Here is a 24,532-nt window from a genome sequence, read left to right as displayed (position 1 = left end):
TATAAACACAAGAAATTCTGCAAATGCTGGAAAGCCAGAGGAACACACATTCTGGAGGGACTCTGAGGATTGAACAGTTGACGTATCAGGCCAAGATCCTTCATCAGGACTCTTGTTCTTGAGAAGGATTTGGGGAAATTTAATTACTGCAGTCAAGTTATGGTTTACTGACTGCGCCCTGATGTACATTAAGGTGCGTTTTCATTCACATCTTTGATCATTATTTGGATTCTGGTTTGCTCACAGAACTTTTTCTGGGACAGAACCACAATGGTCTTGGGCAAAAGCAGCTGGGGGTCCAATATTTAATATAAAGATTCTTTTTTTTGTCATTCTGGCACAGTAATTTATTTTTAACCTATGGTTAGCTATCTTTTGCTATTATGTGAGTGGAGGAAGAGCTAAAAAGCATTCTAAGCCTAGACTTTTTAATGCTGCCTTCTTTCCTGTAAATTCTGTTTATTTAAAAATAATAACTTATTCAGAATGTAAACACTGTTAATGGAAGCAAATTCAAAAATTTCTGTTCCAATATTGCTTTGACAAGCAAGGAGGTATTTCAGTGTGAAAAATATAACAGAAAATTACTTCGTCTATCTTGAAACTCTAAGCAGGCAATTCTCTGAATTGCTTTGGCAATGAAGAAAATAACTTCATTCTTAGCGATTAAGTAAAACTACATTTAAACCAGTGTAATTTTAATCTGTTACCTTGTTTTCAACAAGTGTTGTAATCTGACTTTCTGTCAATCAGTCTTTCCATTTTTTGTTCCTGACGTATTAGCATACGATTTTGTTTGTGGTTGAGCCAGGATGAACTACTCTGAAATTACATCAGTCTGCACAAGAGACTCTGTAACTTGGGGTATTTCAGCTGATCAGTTGGTCAGGTAAAGGAATATGATATTGTGAAACGGAAAGGAAAGCCTCTGTTGACCACCTTGTTTGGCAAATAAGCAGACAGATTTTTCGTAATTAAATCTTAAGAGATGTTTGTAGTTAATTCATGATATAATCTGCTAATGATTTGTTCAATTTTGTGGCAAATAACATTTTAAAGTTAACACATTATTGTGAAGTTTAAACTTAATCATTATCACATTTCTAATACTAACATGTTTAAATCAATGTATTCCATCCTGTACTGATTGTTAGTTACTGTAATGCTGCTTAGAATATATGTGGGCATACGGTGCTCTTAACTAAAAGCTTATCCCAACGCATTTTACTAGAGGTGGTAAACATTCCAAATATCCAAAGGGTTACTGGTTTGCAGTCCTACATAAAAAAGACCTTGAGTAGGAAGGTTACAATTCAGAGAGCTATAAAATTTATATTGCTGAGGATTATTGACATGCAAATTTAATAAAATCAGCCTCTTACAATGTAGTTTATCAGATTATCCGGTTGGGGCTTTCTTGCCAGCAACTCCTGTTTCTGAGTGCTGAATTACGGCAGCCAAAAGCTTGTTTCCTCTGTTCCAGTCACTCTTAATTCTTCAACCAGCTCTTGCGTTATCCAAAAGCACAAGTTTTTACCTTGTCTGAATCATGCTAAGCTAAATGATGTGTATTGCAACAGTCCCTTTAATAATCTGTTAACTTGCTACATCAGAGACATCTATTCTAGAGAAAGAGAAATTGCCTTTCAACTCATGCGAGAGCATACGCCATCAACTTTTTTGCTGTTGATGTTTCTGTAGCAGGCAATTTTGTTTTTTCCAGCACGGATGGAAAGCATGCATGGGAGCCGGCTGGATTCGAACTCGGGATCTTCCGTCCGAAGTCCAGCGATGATGCCACCAGCCGGCTCTATTCCAACATTTGTAGATTTTATCTCCTCTTTAGTCTTTATTAGACTAGAATTCAATCTAGTTTTAAAACTTTATTGAATTCTGACAGCTTGGATTGCAGAGAAGAAATAGATATGAAGCTGCCCAGGAGAGTTGGATGTAAAGTCGAGTTTGAGGAGACTGTCTGGAAGGCTGCTGTAATGGGTTAACCACAAAGGAAAGCTGTGCTGGTTTTGGAACTGAACAAAGTCATCCAAGGGATTGTCTTGGTTGTGGAGTTGCAGGAGGTTGTAAGAGAGTATGTCCTTTAGAATGATGGCCATGAAGAGTTGGTCATAGGTCATATCCAGGGTATAAATGTGATGGGTTAGCTTTTTACAGCAACACAGTATAATGCAACTCCGCCATAGATGGAATGAAAACTGGCTGCAAAAGGAGTTGGGTTGGGCATGGAGCTAGCAACCCCATCTTGTAAAATCCCAGTACTACAGGAATGGCAACAGAAACTCCAAAGACTTCATCTCTGGAAGAGGAAGGATACACCAAAAGGATGGAATACGGCTGTGGAAACTGCCAATGCCTCTGTAGGGGTGATGGGCTTAAGAAGAAGACGGTATAATGGAATCACAACAACCCTAAATTACATAAGCTTAAGTTAACATGAATTGTATATACCTTGGACAACAAAATAAAAATAGGCATAATTCCATTAGAGCAAGGCAGACCATAAGACAGAAGCAGAAGTAGGCCATTCAACCTATTGTATCTGCTCTGCCATTTGATTATGACTGATTTATTTTCCTTCTCAACTCCATTGTCCTCCCTTCTTCCCATAACCTTTGCCCTCACTAATCAAGAACCTAACAACCTCTGCTTTAAATACACCAAATGACTTGGCCTCCACAGCTGCCTATGACATTGAATTCCACAGATTCACCACTGTCTGGCTAAATTTGAGGGATATATAGTCCAAGGTTGACATGAGGTCTTTTCCAGGTTAGTTCAAAAACCTGATTGTAGTGGGGAAGATGTTGTTATTGAACCTTGAGGTATGGGTCTTCAGGCTCCTGTACCACCTGCTGGATGGCAGCATTGAGAAGAGGGCTCAGCCCTGATGGTGGGATGTCCTTAATGATGGATTCTGAGTTTCTGAGACATTGCCTGTGATAGGGGTCCTTGATGGGGAGAGCTGTACCCAATGGAATTGTTCAGAACAAAAAAATGTCCCTTCATAATAAAGCATTAATACTGAGTCATGCATGCTATTTGTTACTTGTATAATAGACAATAGGTGCAGGAGTAGGCCATTCGGCCCTTCTAGCCAGCACCGCCATTCACTGTGATCATGGCTGATCATACACAATCAGTACCCCGTTCCTGCCCTCTCCCCATCTCCCTTGACCCTGCTATCTATAAGAGCTCTATCTAACTCTCTCTTGAATGCATCCAGAGATTTGGCCTCCACTGCCTTCTGGGGCAGAGCATTCCACATATCCACCACTCTCTGGGTGAAAAAGTTTTTCCACATCTCTGTTCTAAATGGTCTACCCCTTATTCTTAAACTGTGGCCTCTAGTTCTGGACTCACCCATCAGCGGGAACATGCTTCCTGCCTCCAGCGTGTCCAATCCCTTAATAATCTTATATGTTTCAATCAGATCCCCTCTCATCCTTCTAAATTCCAGTGTATACAAACACAGTCGCTCCAATCTTTCAACATATGACAGTCCCGCCATTTCGGGAATTAACCTTGTGAACCTACGCTGCACTCCCTCAATAGCAAGAATGTCCTTCCTCAAATTTGGAGACCAAAACTGCACACAATACTCAAGGTGGGGTCTCACCAGGGCCCTGTACAGCTGCAGAAGGACCTCTTTACTCCTATACTCAACTCCTCTTGTTATGAAGGCCAACATGCCATTAGCTTTCTTCACTGCCTGCTGTACCTGCATGCTTGCTTTCATTGACTGATGTACAAGAACACCTAGATCTCGTTGTACTTCCCCTTTTCCTAACTTGACTCCATTTAGATAGTAATCTGCCTTCCTGTTCTTGCCACCAAATTGGATAACCTCATATTTAGCCACATTAAACTGCATCTGTCATACATTTGCCCACTCACCCAACCTGTCCAAGTCACCCTGCATTCTCATAACATCCTCCTGACATTTCACACTGCCACCCAGCTTTGTGTCATCAACAAATTTGCTAATGTTACTTTTAATCCCTTCATCTAAATCATTAATGTATATTGTAAACAGCTGCGGTCCCAGCACTGAACCTTGCGGTACCCCACTGGTCACAGCCTGCCATTCCAAAAGGGACCCGTTAATCACTACTCTTTGTTTCCTGTCAGCCAGCCAATTTTCAATCCATATCAGTACTCTGTCCCTAATACCATGTGTCCTAATTTTGCCCACTAATCTCCTATGTGGGACTTTATCAAAAGCTTTCTGGAAGTCCAGGTACACTACATCCACTGGCTCTCCCTTGTCCATTTTCATAGTTACATCCTCAAAAAACTCCAGAAGATTAGTCAAGCATGATTTTCCCTTCATAAATCCATGCTGACTCGGACTGATCCTTCTACTGCTATCCAAATGTGTTGTAATTTCCTCTTTTATAATTGACTTCAGCATCTTTCCCACCGCTGACATCAGGCTAACCGGTCTATAATTCCCTGTTTTCTCTCTCCCTCCTTTCTTGAAAAGTGGGACAACATTAGCCACCTTCCAATCAGCAGGAACTGTTCCTGAATCTATAGAACATTGGAAAATGATTACCAATGCGTCCACGATTTCTAGAGCCACCTCTTTAAGTACCCTGGGATGCAGACCATCAGGTCCCGGGGACTTATCAGCCTTCAGACTCAACAGTCTATCCAACACCGTTTCTTGCCTAATATAAATTTCCTTCAGTTCATCCTTTACCCTAGTTCCTTTGGCCACTATTACATCTGGGAGATTGTTTGTGTCTTCCCTAGTTAAGACAGATCCAAAGTACCTGTTCAACTCATCTGCCATTTCCTTGTTCCCCATAATAAATTCACCCGTTTCTGTCTTCAATGGTCCAATTTTGGTCTTAACTATTTTTTTTGCTATTCACATACCTAAAGAAGCTTTTACTATCCTCCTTTATATTCTTGGCTAGTTTACCTTCATACCTCATTTTTTCTTGGCGTATTGCCTTTTTTGTTACCTTCTGTTGCTCTTTAAAAGCTTCCCAGTCCTCCGGTTTCTCACTCATCTTTGCTATGTTATACTTCTCTTTTATTTTTATACTGCCCTTTACTTCCCACATCAGCCACGGCCACCCCTTACTCCCCTTAGGATCTTTCTTCCTCTTTGGAATGAACCGATCCTGCACCTTCTGCATTATTCCCAGAAATACCTGCCATTTTTGTTCCACTGTCTTCCCTGCTAGGGTATTGTTCCATTGAACTTTGGCCAGCTCCTCCCTCATAGCTCCATAGTTCCCTTTGTTCAACTGTAATACTGACACATCCGATTTTCCCTTCTCCTTCTCAAATTGTAGGTTAAAACATATATAATTCTTTCTGATTCTCTGTTTTCAACAGTCTGTGAAAACGGGTACTCGGGTCCCATGGAGAATGGACCTTCTACTGCTGCTGTTTCAACTGCAACAAATACCATGCCTTCAGCTGCAGTGACAAATTTACCAGAGCCATCAGCCAGTGTTGCTCCATCAGCTGCAACTGTCTCTCCTGGTGACCGTGCACTAAACACAGTGAACAAGGGTCCACTTCCACCTGGGTGAGATTCCTTTTGTAAGATGTATTTCCTGTTAAATTTTTGTAAGGTTTTGTTAGACTTGAAGAGATTTTTCCTTACTTTTATTGTGGAAGACGATTGTAGTATGAACGATTTTCCCTTTTGATTGGGGTAGGTTAGGTTCATAGTGACTTCCCTGATGCACTTCAAACATTAGAGCTTCCATAAATGTTAAGGGTAATGAACGAACCATAAGATTCCTTGGAACATTGCACAAAGGAAATGTGACAAACCAAGATGTTTTAATCTTTTGATCCATATCTTTATGGAGATTGTACAATATGTGTCAGAAAGAAACAATTTACAGTGCGTTGTGATGTGGAATATGCTATCTTAAAAGAAGATGAAAACAGTAACATTTAAAGCAGAATTAGATGAAGTGTGGGGTGTTGGGAAGAGGGGTGCTAGAATTCCAATACTGAGGGAGAGGCACAGAGGAGTGGAATTTGCTATGGAGCTGATGCAGGCATGATTGGCTGTACTGCCTCCTTGCATACTATGGCCTATATAACATTTGCCACATGAAAATAATTTTTAGATGGCACTGTTTCATGTTGAGATAAGTGTCGTGATTTCTAATGGCTGTAAATATTCAGAAATAGCTGTCAGAATTAGCTTTGGAAGTTAATGTAGAGCAGTTCAGTCCAGGAACAGGCCCTTCAGCCTAGCAAAGCTGAGGTGACCAAGTTGCCAGTGAACCTTATCCCATGTGCCTGAATGTGATCCATATCCCTCTATTCTCTGCCTGTTTAAATGGCTCTTAAGTATCACTGGTGCATCTGCTTTTGTACATCACATAGCAGTGTGTTCCACTCTGAAGAAACTTGCCTTTATACTTCACCATTTCACCTTAAACCTGTGGCCTCTTGTATCTGACATTTCTACCCTAGGGATAAGGCTCTGATTGTCTATCCTTTCTCTGCCTCTCATAATTATAGACTTCTATCAGATTGTCTCTCAGCCTCCAGGCTCCAGGGAAATTGACCCAAGTTTGTCCAAACTTTCTTTAAGGCTAATACACTCGAATCCAAGCAGCATCCTGGTTGAAGCTCTTTTCCACCCTCTCCAATTCTTCCACATCCTCCCCATACTGTGGCGATCAGAACAGTGCATAATACTTCAAACGTAGCCTAACCAAAGTGTTATACAGCTGCCCTGTATTGATCCCTCTGTACATCAATGCTCCTAAAAGTCCTGACATATACTGCATACTTTCCTTGTGGTTTAGATCTTCCAAAATGCATCTGTTAATCATAAGCTGGAACAATTTGATTCATACTGAAATACATCTTATGGAAATGTTTGTTTGATGATGAACTTCAATAAAAATAAATAAGTTCCAAAATGCATCTCCTCACACTTCAGCTTATCCACATTTCCTCCCATTCTCATGTCACCTGCAGTCACATTCAGTCAGAGAAACACTTCACCACCACTACCTTCTATCTTTTATGACCAAGCTGATTTTTTTTTAAATTATCCAACTCAACCTGAATTCCATGTGACTTCATCACCTGAACCAGCCAACCACAAGAAGCTTGTCAAATGCTTTACCAAAGTCCATGTAGACAACATATGCTGCCCCACCCTCATCAATCATCATTCATCACTCCTCAGAAAAACTGCTTTGTGAGATAGGACTTGCCTGACAAAGCTATGCTGACGATCAGAAATAACTCCAGGTTTAAGTTAATCTTCTCCATTAGTTTCCCTGCCGCTGTTCTAAAGGTCACTGAGCTATGATTTTTTTTTCTGTATCGTTGTGATCCTTTCCTTAATTCTTCTGTATCTAAAGTGGAGGCTGGTACATTCTTGATTAATAATGGTATTGAAGGTTACTGGAAAAAGGCAGGAAAATGGGTTTGAGAGGGAAAGTAAATCAGTCATCACTGAATGGCAGAGTCGACTCAATGCTCCTGTTTTATGGTCAGTTGATGATTCATGTTGGGTGCATTCAACAAATACATACGAAGAAACTCAAAAGTATTTTCCTTCTGAGCATATTAGTCAGAGGCTATTACATTATATTTAAAGTATTTAAAAAAAGTCCTGCCTGTATTTATACAGGTTTAATTGGGCTGCATCTATTTTTGCAGGCACACACTAATTATCTCTGAACAGTTATCTTAATTTGTTCTTTAAGAAACCTAACCCACTGCTCTGTGCTTTGCCAACTGTTTTGCCAGTGTGGTATGGGGCTCTTTTTGATCATAGCATACATAAGTTTAATATGCAAACCATTTTAAATCTGAAATTTAGTTTCTGTTAACGTGCAACTTGAATGGAAGTATTGATGGCTGAGAGTTAATTTGTGTCGCAAAGCTGCATGCATGCTGTTGACTTTAAAGTAGCATGCTCTGTAAAAGAAGCGGTTCTTGGACTTTAGATACAAATCTCATGAGAAAGGATTGGCAGTCAAAAAGCAGCATTGCAGAATATCATGGGTGGTCTAGCTCGAGTCATTTGCTGAACACATTTAAGAACTTTGGGACTGCTTCAATTTTCTCTTAATGGACAAGTTATTAAATGCCAGATAATAATGGAGTTACAGAAACAAAGTTTACTGACCATTTGTCAAGTTCATGGATTGTGTTTAATATTTTTGTTATTGAGTTAAGCTTACTAAAATTCTAGCCTACCAATCTTCTTGCCTTAGTGTTAGGTCCACTGTCAGCAGTTTCAGAGGAAAGACTTCATGTTATCAAATTATATTTGATAACATTCTGAAAGTTGAGTATTTCAGCTTTTAAATACACTGACTATTTAGATTGGGATTGTGAAATATTACAGCACAGAGCTTGCCCACCACCATCCCTGCAAGTAGTATCCAACTCCACTTTGAGGTATTATGGAAATAAGTACAAAAAGAAATCCTGGAAACAGTGTGGAGATTTAGCACAGAAACAGAATTAAACAGAAACAGATTTAGCATTTTGTGTCCCGGATCCTTCATCAGAACTGGGAAGGAGTAAAATTCTACATTTATCATTTTATGTACATGCAGTCAGTCTATGTATGTAGCAGTTGCTTGTATATTGTCTTTAATAGGATTGCTTTTACATTTATTCTATTTTTCATTTATTATTTATGTTTATTGTGTTCTTTAATGCTGCATTGGATCCAGAGTAACAATCATTTTGTTCCTCTTTGCGTTTTTGTACTGAAGAATGACAATCAACGATTTTGAATCTTTTTAAGGCAGCGCCTCACAGGAAACTTGATAGCCTGTTTGTATGTTAAATATTTTAATCCCACCTATAGTTTGTTCGCTGATCACTGAAAATCTTTATCCCATTTTCCTTTTCTGACTGGAAAACTTGTCTCTTTAATGCATCAAAATTGGTAAACACTTACAAATGTACTGTACAGCCTCAAGAAGCTCATTTAAGCTTGTGTCATTTCATTCATATTGTCTTCATCCGCTCTACCAAACTGGATCACTTCGCACCTCTCTGAATACCTTTGTGAAAGATTTAGCACACAAAGTGAGAATTTAGGTTACGTGAAGTTGTACAACTGGTGAGATGGTTAGTTCATTTAGGAACTAAAGAAGTGCAGCAATATGGATGCTAGTCAGTAATTAAACAAAACTGGTGGTTGTAAGATCTTAAGTGTATTTTATTAAAGGGTGACAATTGTCTTCTGAAAAAGCTTGCAGTTATAAATCTGGTCAGGAATAGCTAGTAATTTGCTGTATTGCTGCGTCATACCACTTTGTTAATAACCTGAAAAATGGGTGTGAAGGGAAGTGAGATTTAACATTTATTTATATGTAGCTTTGCTCTGTTAGTATAACAGAAGGTTTTATTTTCTTTCTGTAGCTGGGAGCAGAGGGTGGATCAACATGGTAGATTGTATTTTGTAGATCACATTGAGAAGCGAACAACGTGGGAAAGACCACAGCCATTACCTCCAGGGTAAGTGCATGCTCATTAGTGAATGGATGTTCTGGCATAACCTATTCTTAGACCCATTTATTATCTTAACTGTTAATGAACCAGATTATGGTAGCATTAATTAAAATCATTATGTACTTAGGACATCTGCAATACTGATGCTACAAAGGCAGTTTCATTGGGTAGTGCTTTCTGAGCAGTGCCTTCCGCAGAAAACCCTTTTAAAGTTCAAAAGATAGATTTTATTTTTTGCACTTCTGGCCCTTGGTGTAAAGCACATGGTTGGAGCTGTAGCCAAGTGTTATGTTTAAGTGGTTGCAAAAGCACCCACTATCTGACAGTGAGATCAATCACTGACCATCTGTTCTGTAAAGGAGGTTGGTTACTTCCAGTGATGAGGCATGTGAGGTTCAACTTGAACCTGTTGTTAAAATCTGTCCTTGACGTTTCCCCAGGTGATGGGATTGAGGACTTTTAACCTGGAACATAGAAATAAAGGCAGGAGTAGGCCATTTACTGTGGATTATATGTTACTTTCCTACTCTGATCACGATAATGTTTAATTCCCTAAATATCTTAAAATCTATGTTTAGAAATAATGGCTTCTGGGATATTAGACCAGCTGAATTTATCATTTTTTTGGTGATGTTGGGTGGCACAGCCCGCTTTACAGTACCAGCGGCTTGGGTTCAATTCCTGCCGCTGCCTGTAAGGAGTTTGTCCATTCTCCATGGGTTTCCTCCAGGTACTTTGGTTTCATCCCACAGTCCAAAGACCTACCGGTTGGTAGGTTAATTGGTCATTATAAATTGTCCTGTGATTAGGCTAGGATTAAATCGGGATTGCTGGGTGGTGTGGTTTGAGGAGTCAGAAGGGCCTATTCCAAGCTGTATCTCAATAAAATAAAATTTTTAAATAAAATGTTTAACTCTTAATTATATTTGCTTTGTAAGTGGTCTCAATTACACTAATGAGTGGCTTTTCATAATTGCTGTCCAGAAGCTATGACATATGTATGATGATGCTGAAAAGCCCTTCATCTAGTCATACCATTATATAATTTGATTACTTCTACAAAATTGCACAATATAGGTTCAAAAGAATGGAATTTATACTCCCGATGCCTGTGCACGAGTACCTTCCCGAGCTACATCAATCACAGTATGATGTGTTCAGAATGTATTTGAAAGTGATGCTGCTGAACCGCTGGAGGAACTGAAGTACCTGTGACAAACACTGCCATCAGTTCTCAGTCATTTCATCCAAAAATCACTCTGCTTGAACTCAACATCAAAGTAATAAAGACACGTTAAACATTATTCTTTATTGCATTCTGGTTTCTCTAGTTTTCATTAAACTTCAGGTGAAACCTATCTTTCCATACCTACACTTCAGTTAGGTGACTGCAGCCCTGAACGAGGAAACCGATGGTTTATAATTAACAACAGTTCAGCTTTTCTTTGCTAGTTGTTTGAAATCGGGGCATATATTACTACTCTACTAACAACCATCTCATCTGATTCGCCACTACCACTGACCCCATTGACTCTTAAGCAACATGCAAAAAATGGAGGAACTCAGCACCTAAGGAGGGGAATAAACAGATGATGTTTGTGGCCAAGACCCTTTATCATCATGTCCTGGTGAAGGATCTCAACCCGAAACATCAACTGTTTATTCCCCTCCATAAATACTGACTCAGCGCTAAGTTCCTCTAGCATTTTGTGCATGTTGCTCAAGATTTCCAGCACCTGCAGAATCTCTTGTGTTTATGATTTGCTGGGTCAGTTTAAGCTAATTTTACTTTGCCCATGAGCTCTGTGTTTCTACTTCTGTTGTTAACAATTATAAATAAATTATCACAAGAACCTTTGAAATTGGGATCATAGAATATGCTAATCAAAGCTTAACTCTGCAGTTGGAATGCACTAATGTCTTTAATTGTGTCTTCCCCAATTCTTGCTTGATAGCTGGGAGCGAAGGGTTGACGAAAGGCACAGAATATATTACGTTGACCACATTACCAGGACCACCACATGGCAGCGGCCTACGGTGGAATCTGTCAGGAACTTTGAACAATGGCAGTCGCAGAGAAATCAGCTTCAGGGAGCCATGCAACAGTTCAACCAGAGATTTATTTATTCGGTAACCAGCTACTTTACTGAAACTTTCAGAAGAGCTGAATGATTGCTTGATCTGTACAAAATCAATACTTTGATTTTGGCATCCACTAAAAAAAATTATACTCACTATGATCTAATGTCCTCCCCAGCCATTTTGAATATTTTTCATCTTCATTTAATTTGGGTATGTAACTGTGTTCAAGCTCTTCATAGAATTTATCTATATCCTCATTTGATCCGTCTGTTGTTGGTGCATATACCTGTATAATTGCTAAATCAAATGGTTGTCCTCTGAATCTGACAAGGAGCACTCTTTCTGATATTGCCCAATGTCCTAGAACACTTTTTGCCATGTTTTCATCCATAAGAATTCCTACTCCATTAGTCTGGGATGTTCCACAAGAATAAATTAGTGTTTTATTTCTATTCCAACATGTTCCAGCACCTGTCCAATGAACTTCGCTAATTCCCATGATGTTAATCTTTAGTCTTTCCATTTCATTTATCACATTGTCCAGTCTTCCTGCTTGATACGGGGTTCTTGTATTCCAAGTGGCAATAATTCTCTATGGAAATGGAGATCAATGAATTGATCCACTTGACCCGAAACAGGAGTATGTGAGCCATGGCAGTCAAAGCTCAGTCTGGGCATGGTACCTGATGATGATGATATAAGTGTGTGCTGGAAATGTGGACTAGATTGCTCAGACAGTTCACCATTGTGTTAATGGAAATATTTGTGTCAGCATGTTTTAGACTTCCAAGTCTATGCACTCAAGTATGTTGGCTTTCCACATTCTGCTTGTACTCACCATTCAGTGCAGGAACTTCAGTAATTACCTGAGTTATGGAGGCCCAGTTTGGTTTTATGACTCCAATATTTGATACCTTTAGTCCTATTCTTCCGTCTACCTTGCAAAACCAGTATTTTTATTTGGCTTAATTAATGTTTTAGTTAATTTGCATCCGTTAATTGTGTTCCTGGTTAGTTAAGTCCTGTTTTAGCTGATGCCAGGCAGACAATCTTGGAAGAATATTAATAATGGCTGCGATCACTTGTCTTGTAAAGACACTGCCCAGAAGAAGGCAATGGCAAACCACTTCTGTAGAGAAACTGCACCAAGAACAATCATGGTCATGCAATGGAGGACCATGATCGCCTACGTTGTACAACATGGCACATGATGATGATGAGCTGTGTTTACAAGGGTGCTTTATTTTCTTAATTTTTATGGTTTTTTAAACTGTTTCTAAGTTTGATCATTCATTTGGAAATAGTGAACAGTCCTTCTGAGTTCTGAATGTCAACTGTTTAATCCTGTGCATAGATACTGCCTGACATGCTAAGTTCCTCCAGCATTTTGTATGTGTTATTCTGGATTTTCAGCATCTGCACAATCTCTTGTGCTTCTGAAAGTCAGTGTTGTCAAAACAGCATCAGAGCAGACCACAAGTGTTTCGCACTGTCTATTTGCTAAATTCCCATTCGTGACCTGTTACTGCTGTACCAAACAGCTTCCTTTGTATGTGACTACACAATGTTACTATGGCTGCAGTCCTCAGGTGGTGGTGACCATGAGGTACAGGCTAAATCTGGCACAATCCAGTGTCAGATGTATCTGTTGAGCTGAGGCTATCCTGTGTTTTTTTTTGTTATTTTAACTACAAATAAGTGTTAATTCTGTTAAGATTTGCTATTTTTGCAAGCTGGCTTATGACCTGTTAAAATTCTTAATATATCTAATTTAAGTGACTAGTTTGTCACTACAGATACGTTAAATATAAGTACAACAGATATATTAAATATTTTGATGACAAAGAAATTTTACTTAATGACGGTACTTACTACCCGTTGTGGCGCTGGTGTTTAGGGCAGCAATGAAGGTTCTCCATCTCCGTCTGTCCTTGTAGAAGGATTCTTCCTTGCTGTTTCTGTTTCACCAGTCAGGGTTTTTGTGCTGAGCTGAACCCCCAAACCTGGAGACCTGGTGAACCACTCCTAGTCTGGCCTCTACCCTTTGACCTGTTTGGTACAGGTTACCCTACCAAGAGTCAAAGCATAAAGCCCTGACTCCAGCCAGCATAGCTCTTCAGGTCATTGAGGCACGCAAACCTCCAAATCACAGCATGGGTGTTCCACTTGGAAAACGCCGCCCAGCAACCCCTGATTTAATTGTAACCTAATTACAAAACAGTTTATTAATGACAGTAGTCATAGTCTTTTCTTTGACCTTGGAAGCTGGCCCTCTGAGTGACTGTTGTACAATCTCTTCTGCCATGTCCTGTCAATGGTGGAATCTCTTCCTCACTGCTTGATCTCTCTCTAACGCCATTCTTTTATTTGTGTTTTTTTTAAGCAGTAAGTTGAACTTTACTTATTGAGATACATAATCCGTTAATTGTGTTCCTGGTTAGTTAAGTCCTGTTTTAGTTTTTTTAAATCGAAGCAAGAGGCGGAAAGGGAAGAAGTAAAGGCATCTCGGAGAGAAGCCGTTTTTTTTTAACTGATCGGGGAAAAGTGGCTGGACTGCGCAGGCACGTGACATAGCGCGCCAAAGGTTTAAAAAGGAGAGGAAGTTTTCAACGGTGTTTTAAATCGAAGCAAGAGGCAGAGAGGGAAGAAGTAAGGCACCTCGGAGAAAAGCAGTTTTTTTTAACTGATCGGGGCAAAGCTGCTAGACTGCGCAGGCACGTGACGTAGCGCGCCAAAGGTTTAAAAAAAAGACTGCCATATACAGCGACCATTGTCGGAGTGGACTGAGGCAGAGTGGGACGGTTTTGGCTCGATCAGGCTTCAGCGTTAACAGGCAGAGGCGAGGTTTGAACGGGGCACGACTGCACAAGTGTGTGAAAGTCAGCCTCTGAGATCAGTGGGAGAATTTTAAAAGCGAGCAGAGGCTGAGAACGAGCTTCACTCCAAGTGAGGTAAGGCCAGGTAAGCTCCTTTAATTAATCTAATTAGCTTAGGAGTAGGGAATGGAGGCAGCAGTTAGGGCAGTTGAGTGCTCCGTTTGCAGTATGTGTGAAGTCAGGGCGAGCACAATTGTCCCTGATGACTACACCTGCAAAAGGTGCATCCAACTGCAGCTCCTGACAAACCATGTTAGGGAACTGGAGCTGGATGAACTTCGGATCATTTGGGAGGCAGAGGCTCCCAAATAAACAGGAGGTACAGGGTGATAGTCACCCCTAAGAGTCAGGAGGCAAGTGACTGTCAGGAGAAGGAAGGGGAATAGACAGAAAGGGCAGAGCACTCCTGTGGCCGTTCCCATCAACAATAGGTATACCGTTTTTGATACTGTTGGTGGGGACGACCTACCAGGGACAAATTGCAGTGGTTGCGTCTCTGGCACCAAGACTGGACCCTCAGCTCAGAAGGGAAGGAGGGTAAAGAGGAGAGCAGTAGTGATAGGGGATTCGATAGTTAGGGGGACAGATGGGAGGTTCTGTGGAAGAAATCGAGAATCCCGGTTGTTCTGTTGCCTCCCTGGTGCCACGGTCTGTGATACCTCGGATCGAGTTCTCAGTATTCTCAAGAGGGAGGGTGAAGCCGGATGTCGTGGTCCATGTAGGGACCAATGACGTGGGTAGGAAGAGTGAGGAGGTTCTGAAAGGTGAGTTTAGGGAGTTAGGCACCAAGTTAAAGGACAGGACCTCCAGGATAGCAATCTCAGGATTGCTACCAGTGCACATGCATGTGGGTTTAGAAATAGTAAGATAGCACAGATCAACACGTGACTAAAGACATGTTGTAGGAGGGAGGGCTTCAGATTTATAGATAATTGGGCAGTTTTCCAGGCAAGGTGGGACCTGTTCTGGCGGGACGGTTTACATCTGAACTGGAGGGGGACAAGTATTCTTGCAGGTAGGTTTGCTAGAGAGGCTCCAGTGGATTTAAACTAGATACGGGGGGGAGGGGAACCAGAGTGTAGGAACAGATGTATGGGAGAAGGAAGAAAAAGAAGATAGTAAAGTTGTTTGCACCGTTAGAGATAAACAGAGAGGAAGATGTGGAGAATTTCTTCAATGCATTTATTTTAATGCTAGGAGCATTGTAAGAAAGGTGGATGAGCTTAGAGAATGGATTGATACCTGGAAATATGATGATGTAGCTATTAGTGAAACATGGTTGCAGGAGGGGTGTGATTAGCAACTAAATATTCCTGGATTTCGTTGCTTCAGGTGTGATAGAATCAGAGGGACAAGAGGGGGAGGTGTTGCGTTGCTTGTCAGAGAAAATATTACAGCGGTGCTCTGGCAGGATAGATCAGAGGGGTTGTCTAGGGAGGCTATTTGGGTGGAATTGAGGAAGGGGAAAGGTGTAGTAACACTTATAGGGGTGTATTATAGACCACCTAATGGGGAGCGAGAATTGAAGGAGCAAATTTGTAAGGAGATAGCAGATATTTGTAGCAAGCACAGGGTTGTGATTGTGGGAGATTTTAATTTTCCACACATAGACTGGGAAGCCCATTCTGTAAAAGGGCTGGATGGTTTGGAGTTTGTAAAATGTGTGCAGGATAGTTTTTTGCAGCAATACATAGAGGTACCAACTAGAGAAGGGGCAGCGTTGGATCTTCTGTTAGGGAATGAAATAGGTCAGGTGACGGAGGTATGTGCTGGGGAGCACTTCGGGTCCAGTGATCACAAAACCATTAGATTCAATATTATTATGGAGAAGGATAGGACTGGATCCAAAATTGAGATTTTTGATTGGAGAAAGGCTAACTTTGAGGAGATGCGAAAGGATTTAGAAGGAGTGAATTGGGACAATTTGTTTTATGGGAAGGATGTAATAGAGAAATAGAGGTCATTTAAAGGAGAAATTTTGAGGGTACAGAATCTTTATGTTCCTGTTAGGTTGAAAGGAAAGGTTAAAAGTTTGAGAGAACCCTTGTTTTCAAGGGATATTGGAAACGTGGTTCAGAAAAAGAGAGAGCTCTACAATAAATATAGGCAGCATGGAGTAAATGAGGTGCTCAAGGAATATAAAGAATGTAAAAAGAATCTTAAGTAAGAAGTTAGAAAAGCTAAAAGAAGACACAAGGTTGCTTTGGCAAGTAAGATGAAAATAAATCCGAAGGGTTTCTACAGTTATATTAATAGCAAAAGGATAGTGAGGAATAAAATTGGTCCCCTAGAGAATCAGAGTGGACAGCTTTGTGTGGAGCCGAAAGAGTTGGGGGAGATTTTGAACAATTTCTTTTCTTCGGTATTCACTAAGGAGAAGGATATTGAATTGTGTAAGGGAAACAAGTAGGGAAGTTATGGAAACTATGACAATTAAAGAGGAGGAAGTGCTGGCGCTTTTAAGGAATATAAAAGTGGATTAATCTCCGGGTCCTGATAGGATATTCTCTAGGACCTTGAGGGAGGTTAGTGTAGAAATAGCAGGGGCTCTGACAGAAATATTTCAAATGTCATTAGAAACGGGGATGGTGCCGGAAGATTGGCATATTGCTCATGTGGTTCCATTGTTTAAGAAGGGTTCTAAGAGTAAACCTAGCAATTATAGGCCTGTCAGTTTGATGTCAGTGGTGGGTAAATTAATGGAAAGTATTCTTAGAGATGGTATATATAATTATCTGGATAGACAGGGTCTGATTAGGAGCAGTCAACATGGATTTGTGCATGGAAGGTCATGTTTGACAAATCTTATTGAATTTTTTGAAGAGGTTACGAGGAAAGTTGATGAGGGTAAAGCAGTGGATGATGTTTCTATGGACTTCAGAAAGGCCTTTGACAAGGTTCCGCACGGAAGGTTAGTTAGGAAGGTTCAATTGTTAGGTAGTAATATTGAAATAGTAAAATGGATTCAACAGTGGCTGGATGGGAGATGCCAGAGAGTAGTGGTGGATAACTGTCAGGTTGGAGGCTGGTGACTAGTGGTGTGCCTCAGGGATCTGTACTGGGTCCAATGTTGTTTGTCATATACATTAATGATCTGGATGATGGGGTGATAAATTGGATTAGTAAGTATGCAGATGATACTAAGGTAGGTGGCGTTGTGGATAATGAAGTAGGTTTTCAAAGTTTGCAGAGAGATTTAGGCCAGTTAGAAGAGTGGGCTGAAAGATGGCAGATGGAGTTTAATGCTGATAAGTGTGAGGTGCTACATTTTGGTAGGAATAATCCAAATAGGACATACATGGTAAATGGTAGGGCATTGAAGAATGCAGTAGAACAGAGTGATCTAGGAATAATGGTGCATAGTTCCCTGAAGGTGGAATCTCATGTGGATTGGGTAGTGAAAAAAGCTTTTGGTATGCTGGCCCTTATAAATCAGAGCATTGAGTATAGGAGTTGGGATGTAATGTTAAACTTGTAGAAAGCATTGGTAAGGCCAAATTTGGAGTATTGTGTACATTTCTGGTCACCAAATTATAGGAAAGGATGTCAACAAAATAGAGTACAGAGGAGATTTACCAGAATGTTACCTGGGTTTCAGCACCTAATTTACAGAGAAAGGTTGAGCAAGTTAGGTCTTTATTCTTTGGAGTGTAGAAGGTTGAGTGGGGTCTTGATAGAGGTATTTAAAATTATGAGGGGGATAGATAGAGTTGACATGGATAGGCTTTTTCCATTGAGAGATTCAAACAAGAGGACGTGAGTTCAGAGTTAGGGGGCAAAGGTTTAGGGGTAACACGAGGGGGAATTTCTTTCCTCAGAGAGAGGTAGCTGTGTGGAACGAGCTTCCAGTAGAAGTGGTAGAGGCAGGATCGATATTGTCATTTAAAGTAAAATTGGATAGGTATATGGACAGGAAAAGAATGGAAGGTATGGGGCTGAGTGCAGGTTGGTGGGACTAGGTGAGAGAAAGCATTCGGCACAGACTAGAAGGACCAAGATGGCCTGTTTCCGTGCTGTAATTGTTATATGGTTATACAGCACGGAATAAGCCTCTTCTGGCCCTTCGAGCTGCATCACCCAGCAGTGCACCAATTTAATTCTAGCCTAATAACAGAACAATTTACAATGACCAATTAACCTACCAGCTGGTACTCTTTAGACTGTGGGAGGAAGCCAGAGCAAACCCATGTGGTCATGCGGAGGTGTACCAATTCCTTATGGGCAATGGCGGGAATTGAACCCAAGTTGCTGGTACTGTAAATCTTATGCTAACTTTCCAGAGCTATCTTACTTCATGTCATTTCAAAAATACATTTACTATTTTCTTACTGACTCTTTTATTTTTATAGTTTGAGTTGTTCTTTATCTTGATTGAATTTGTAGAGGTGAGCCTGATCTGATCAGGCATCCCTGTACACATATTATCCTGTACCTAGTTGCGGTTTTTGTTTTTCACATAGTGCTCTGAATATTTCAACTTTTCCATCTTCTCTACTCCATCTTTCACTCATTCGCTGTCTTTGTCCCTAAGTTCCTTGCTTGAAGTTCAGGTCCTCCCTGGCTTGCATGCAGCTGATACTTAAGGCCGGTGGTGTGGCTTGCCTGCTACTGCCGTGTGGGAGTTTAGTTTCCAACTTGAAAACTGTTTGGGATACGAACACCTCACTGGAATGGGACCCTGCTGTAACCTGGGGATGACCTGTGCTCTCGTTCATTATCATCTCTCTGGTGGATTCAGTTTACTTGTTCAGCCCCTGGTTGTCCGTCCGCTTCAAGCTCGGCCCCGTGGCTTAAATTTGTGCCTTGACGAAGTTTTAAAACGCACAGATTTTATGTTGAATATGCGGTTCTGTAGATGCTGGAAATCTTGAACAGTCACAAATTGCTGGAGGAACTCAGCAAGTGAAGTAGAATCTATGGAGTGGGATAAGCAGTCGACATCTCAGGCCGGGAGACCCTTCATCAGGACATTTCATCATGTCTCATCAAAACAGTTTCTATTTGCTTTCAGTATCCTGAGCCGGTGGTGCCTGCTGAATTTGACCCGCTTGGCCCGTTGCCAACTGGATGGGGTAAGTAGAACCTAAACATGAAAGAAAAATATGCAGCTTAAGAATAATTTGAGACCGTGCACGTGATTCAGTTATATTTAAATCTTGCTAAAGATTATCACCGGTTACTAATTAAACTCTATGTCATTCATGTAGAAAAGAGAACAGACACCAATGGCAGGGTATACTTTGTAAATCATATAACGCGTACCACTCAGTGGGAGGATCCAAGGACAGAGGGGTAAGTAAACCTTTGAGTGCTACTAAGATAAATACTGATGTTACTATGCCATGAAGTAAGTTTGGGTCATAGGTGTCAAAGCTTTAAATGCAGATCATCTAATCATAGTGTTTACTATTTGCATGGGTGGATTTCTGTTGATTTTCAGTCCATCTGCTTTCCATTCCGCCTGCTATGAAGGTTCCAATGCACAGGATCAGAAAAAGCTGCAGAGATTTGTAGACTCAACCAGCTCCATCATGGGTTCTAACCTCCCCATCATTGAGGATACCTTCAAAAGTTGGTGCCTCAGGAAAGTGGCTCCTGTCATTATAGACCTTCACCTCCTGACCCAACATATTGATGCAGCTGTAAAGAAGGCAAGACAACAGCTATATTTAATTAGGAATTTGAGGAGATTTGGTATATCACCAAAAATACTTGCAAGTTTCTACAAATGTACCATGCAGAGCATTCTAACTGACTGCATCACTGTTTGATGTGGGTGTTTGCTGCAGAGTGTTTGCTAGAGAGGCTCCAGTGGATTTAAAGTAGATATGAGGGGGAAGGGGAACCAGAGTGTAGGAACAGATGTATGTGAGAAGGAAGAAAAAGAAGACAGTAAAGTTCTTTGTACTGTTAGAGATAAACAGAGAGGAAGAGGTGGAGAATTTCTTAAATGCATTTATTTTAATGCTAGGAGCATTGTAAGAAAGGTGGATGAGCTTAGAGCATGGATTGATACCTGGAAATATGATGTTGTAGCTATTAGTGAAACATGGTTGCAGGAGGGGTGTGATTGGCAACTAAATATTCCTGGATTTCGTTGCTTCAGGTGTGATAGAATTGGAGGGACAAGAGGCAGAGGTGTTGTATTGCTTGTGAGAGAAAATATTACAGCGGTGCTCCAGCAGGATAGATTAGAGGGGTCGTCTAGGGAGGCTATTTGGGTGGAATTGAGGAAGGGGAAAGGTGTAGTAACACTTATAGGGGTGTATTATAGACCACCTAATGGGGAGCGAGAATTGGAGGAGCAAATTTGTAAGGAGATAGCAGATATTTGTAGTAAGCACAGGGTTGTGATTGTGGGAGATTTTAATTTTCCACACATAGGCTGGGAAGCCCATACTTTAACAGGGATGGATGGTTTGGAGTTTGTAAAATGTGTGCAGGATTGTTTTTTGAAGCAATACATCGAGGAACCAACTAGAGAAGGGGCAATGTTGGATCTTCTGTTAGGGAATGAAATAGGTCAGGTGACGGAGGTATGTGTTGGGGAGCACTTTGGGTCCAGTGATCACAATGCCATTAGTTTTAGTATAATTATGGAGAAGGATAGGACTGGACCCAAGATTGAGATTTTTGATTGGAGAAAGGCTAACTTTGAGGAGATGCGGAAGGATTTAGAAGGAGTGGATTGGGACAATTTGTTTTATGGGAAGGATGTAATAGAGAAATGGAGGTCATTTAAAGGAGAAATTTTGAGGGTACAGAATCTTTATGTTCCTGTTAGGTTGAAAGGAAAGGTTAAAAGTTTGAGAGAACCCTGGTTTTCAAGGGATATTGGAAACTTGGTTCAGAAAAAGAGAGAGATCTACAATAAGTATAGGCAGCATGGAGTAAATGAGGTGCTCAAGGAATATAAAGAATGTAAAAAGAATCTTAAGAAAGAAATTAGAAAAGCTAAAAGAAGATACGAGGTTGCTTTGGCAAGTAAGGTAAAAATAAATCCGAAGGGTTTCTACAGTTATATTAATAGCAAAAGGATAGTGAGGGATAAAATTGGTCCCTTAGAGAATCAGAGTGGACAGCTGTGTGTGGAGCCGAAAGAGATGGAGGAGATTTTGAACAATTTCTTTTCTTCGGTATTCACTAAGGCGAAGGATATTGAATTGTGTAAGGTAAGGGAAACGAGTAGGGAAGTTATGGAAACTATGACGATTAAAGAGAAGGAAGTACTGGCGCTTTTAAGGAATATAAAAGTGGATAAATCTTCGGGTCCTGACAGGATATTCCCTAGGACCTTGAGGGTGGTTAGTGCAGAAATAGCAGGGGCTCTGACAGAAATATTTCAAATGTCATTAGAAACAGGGATGGTGCCGGAGGATTGGTGTATTGCTCATGTGATTCCATTGTTTAAAAAGGATTCTAAGAGTAAACCTAGCAATTATAGGCCTGTCAGTGATGGGTAAATTAATGGAAAGTATTCTTAGAGATGGTATATATAATTATCTGGATAGACAGGGTCTGATTAGGAGCAGTCAACATGGATTTGTGCGTGGAAGGTCATGTTTGACAAATCTTATTGAATTTTTTGAAGAGGTTACGAGGAAAGTTTACGAGGGTAAAGCAACAGATGTTTTCTATATGGACTTCAGTAAGGCCTTTGACAAGGTTCTGCACGGAAGGTTAGTTAGGAAGGTTCAATTGTTCGGTATTAATATTGAAGTAGTAAAATGGATTCAACAGTTGCTGGATTGGAGATGCCAGAGAGTAGTGGTGGATAACTGTAAGGTTGGAGGCTGGTGACTAGTGGTGTGCCTCAGGGATCTGTACTGGGTCCAGTGTTGTTTGTCATATACATTAATGATCTGGATGATGGGGTGGTAAATTGGATTAGTAAGTATGCAGATGATACTAAGGTAGGTGGCGTTGTGGATAATGAAGTAGGTTTTCAAAGTTTGCAGAGAGATTTAGGCCAGTTAGAAGAGTGGGCTGAAAGATGGCAGATGGAGTTTAATGCTGATAAGTGTGAGGTGCTACATTTTGGTAGGAATAATCCAAATAGGACATACATGGTAAATGGTAGGGCATTGAAGAATGCAGTAGAACAGAGTGATCTAGGAATAATGGTGCATAGTTCCCTGAAGGTGGAATCTCACGTGGATAGGGTGGTGAAGAAAGCTTTTGGTATGTTGGCCTTTATAAATCAGAACATTGAGTATAGGAGTTGGGATGTAATGTTAAAATTGTACAAGGCATTGGTAAGGCCGAATTTGGAGTATTGTGTACAGTTCTGGTCACCGAATTATAGGAAAAATGTCAACAAAATAGAGAGAGTACAGAGAAGATTTACTAGAATGTTACCTGGGTTTCAGCACCTCAGTTACAGGGAAAGGTTAAACAAGTTAAGTCTTTATTATTTGGCGTGTAGAAGGTTGAGGGGGTACTTGATCGAGGTATTTAAAATTATGAGGGGAATAGATAGAGTTGACGTGGATAGACTTTTTCCATTGAGAGTAGGGGAGATTCAAACAAGAGGACATGATTTGTGAGTTAGGGGGCAAAAGTTTAAGGGTGACACGAGGGGGAATTTCTTTACTCAGGAGTGGTAGCTGTGTGGAACGAGCTTCCAGTAGAAGTGGTAGAGGCAGGTTCGGTATTGTCATTTAAAGTAAAATTGGATAGGTATATGGACAGGAAAGGAATGGAGGGTTATGGGCTGAGTGTGGGCCAGTGGGACTAGGTGAGAGTAAGCGTTCGGCACGGACTAGAAGGGCCGTGATGGCCTGTTTCTGTGCTGTAATTGTTATATGGTTATATGTTGTAAAATTAGCCAGATCCGTGATGGGCTTGAACCTCCGTAGTATCCAGATCATCTTCAAGGAGCAGTGCCTCAGTAAGGCGGCGTCCATCATTAAGGACCCCCACCTCCGAGGTCATCCCCTGTTCTCATTGTTGCCATCAGGAAAGAGGTACAGTAGCCTGAAGGCACACATGCAGTGATTCAGGAACAGCTTCCCCTCTGTACTGTTGCCTCAAAACAAATTCACTTCGTACAGCATTGGTAATAAAACTGATTCTGAAGTCAGTTATGATCTTCTGTCTTAAATCTTCAGAGAAACAGTGGAAATTTGCCTTTGTTGCTTGGGCATAACCATTTGCAATACACTACAAAGGAAATTAGGTTCCATCAAAGCTATTTTTAAAAAATTATTCTTGATGTAGATTTTCAATGCAATCTGCAGCTGTTTTACATTCATTTGGTGCATGTGTGTGGTGTCATAACTGGGCAACACTGGCAATTCTGCTTTACTGGTAACACGAGTGAATCTGCAGATGCTGGAAATAAATAAAAACACAAAATGCTGGCAGAACTCAGCAGGCCAGACAGCATCTATGGGAGGAGGTAGTGACAACGTTTCGGGCCGAAACCCTTCATCAGGAGTGAAGTAACATGGGATGGTCGAGGGGGGATAAGAAGTGGGGGGCGGGATAAAGTAGAGAGCTGGGAAGTGATAGGTTGGAGGGAAATGGGCTAGGGGGAAGGTGGAGAATTATGGGAAATAAAAGAGAAAGAAAGGTAGGGCTGGGGGGGAGATTATAGTGAGGGGGAAAAAAAGAGAGAGAAAGAGAACCAGACTGAAATAGATAGGGATGGGGTAAGGGGGGGGGGGGCAGTGGTATCAACGGAGGTCTGTGAGTTGAATGTTCATGCCGGCAGGTAAGAGGCTACCCAGGCGGGAGATAAGGTATTGCTCCATCGACCTGAGTGTGGCCTCATCTTGACGGTAGAGGAGGCCATGGACAGACATGTCGGAGTGGGAGTGGTCTGTGGAATTGAAGTGTGTGGCCACAGGGAGATCCCGCCACTGCTGGAGGACCGAGTGCCGGTGTTCAGCGAAACGGTCTCCCAGTCTGCGGCGGGCCTCCCCAATGTATAAATGGCCACATCGGGAGCACCAGATACAGTATATCACCCCAGTTGACTCGCAGGTGAAGTGGTGCCTCACCTGAAAGGACTGTCTGGGGCCTAGGACGGTGGTGAGAGAAGAAGTGTGGGGACAGGTGTAGCACTTCTTCCGTTTGCA

At 41.1% G+C, this 24,532-nt stretch overlaps 1 protein-coding gene across 1 annotated transcript in view; it reads left to right on the top strand.

The window, feature by feature from the left end:
* LOC140736202 (E3 ubiquitin-protein ligase Itchy-like) overlaps nucleotides 1–24,532 on the top strand; it is a 145,943-nt gene that overhangs the window by 66,858 nt on the left and 54,553 nt on the right. Inside the window, exons 9-13 of the mRNA XM_073062112.1 lie at nucleotides 5,368–5,563; nucleotides 9,403–9,498; nucleotides 11,448–11,622; nucleotides 19,462–19,522; nucleotides 19,658–19,742. Coding sequence (XP_072918213.1) covers nucleotides 5,368–5,563; nucleotides 9,403–9,498; nucleotides 11,448–11,622; nucleotides 19,462–19,522; nucleotides 19,658–19,742 — 613 coding nt within the window. The remainder of the gene's footprint in view (nucleotides 1–5,367; nucleotides 5,564–9,402; nucleotides 9,499–11,447; nucleotides 11,623–19,461; nucleotides 19,523–19,657; nucleotides 19,743–24,532) is intronic.

This window comes from Hemitrygon akajei, chromosome 11 (genome assembly GCF_048418815.1).
Source record: "Hemitrygon akajei chromosome 11, sHemAka1.3, whole genome shotgun sequence".
Classification (NCBI taxonomy): domain Eukaryota; kingdom Metazoa; phylum Chordata; class Chondrichthyes; order Myliobatiformes; family Dasyatidae; genus Hemitrygon; species Hemitrygon akajei.
This window is presented reverse-complemented; position numbering and strand designations above follow the sequence as displayed.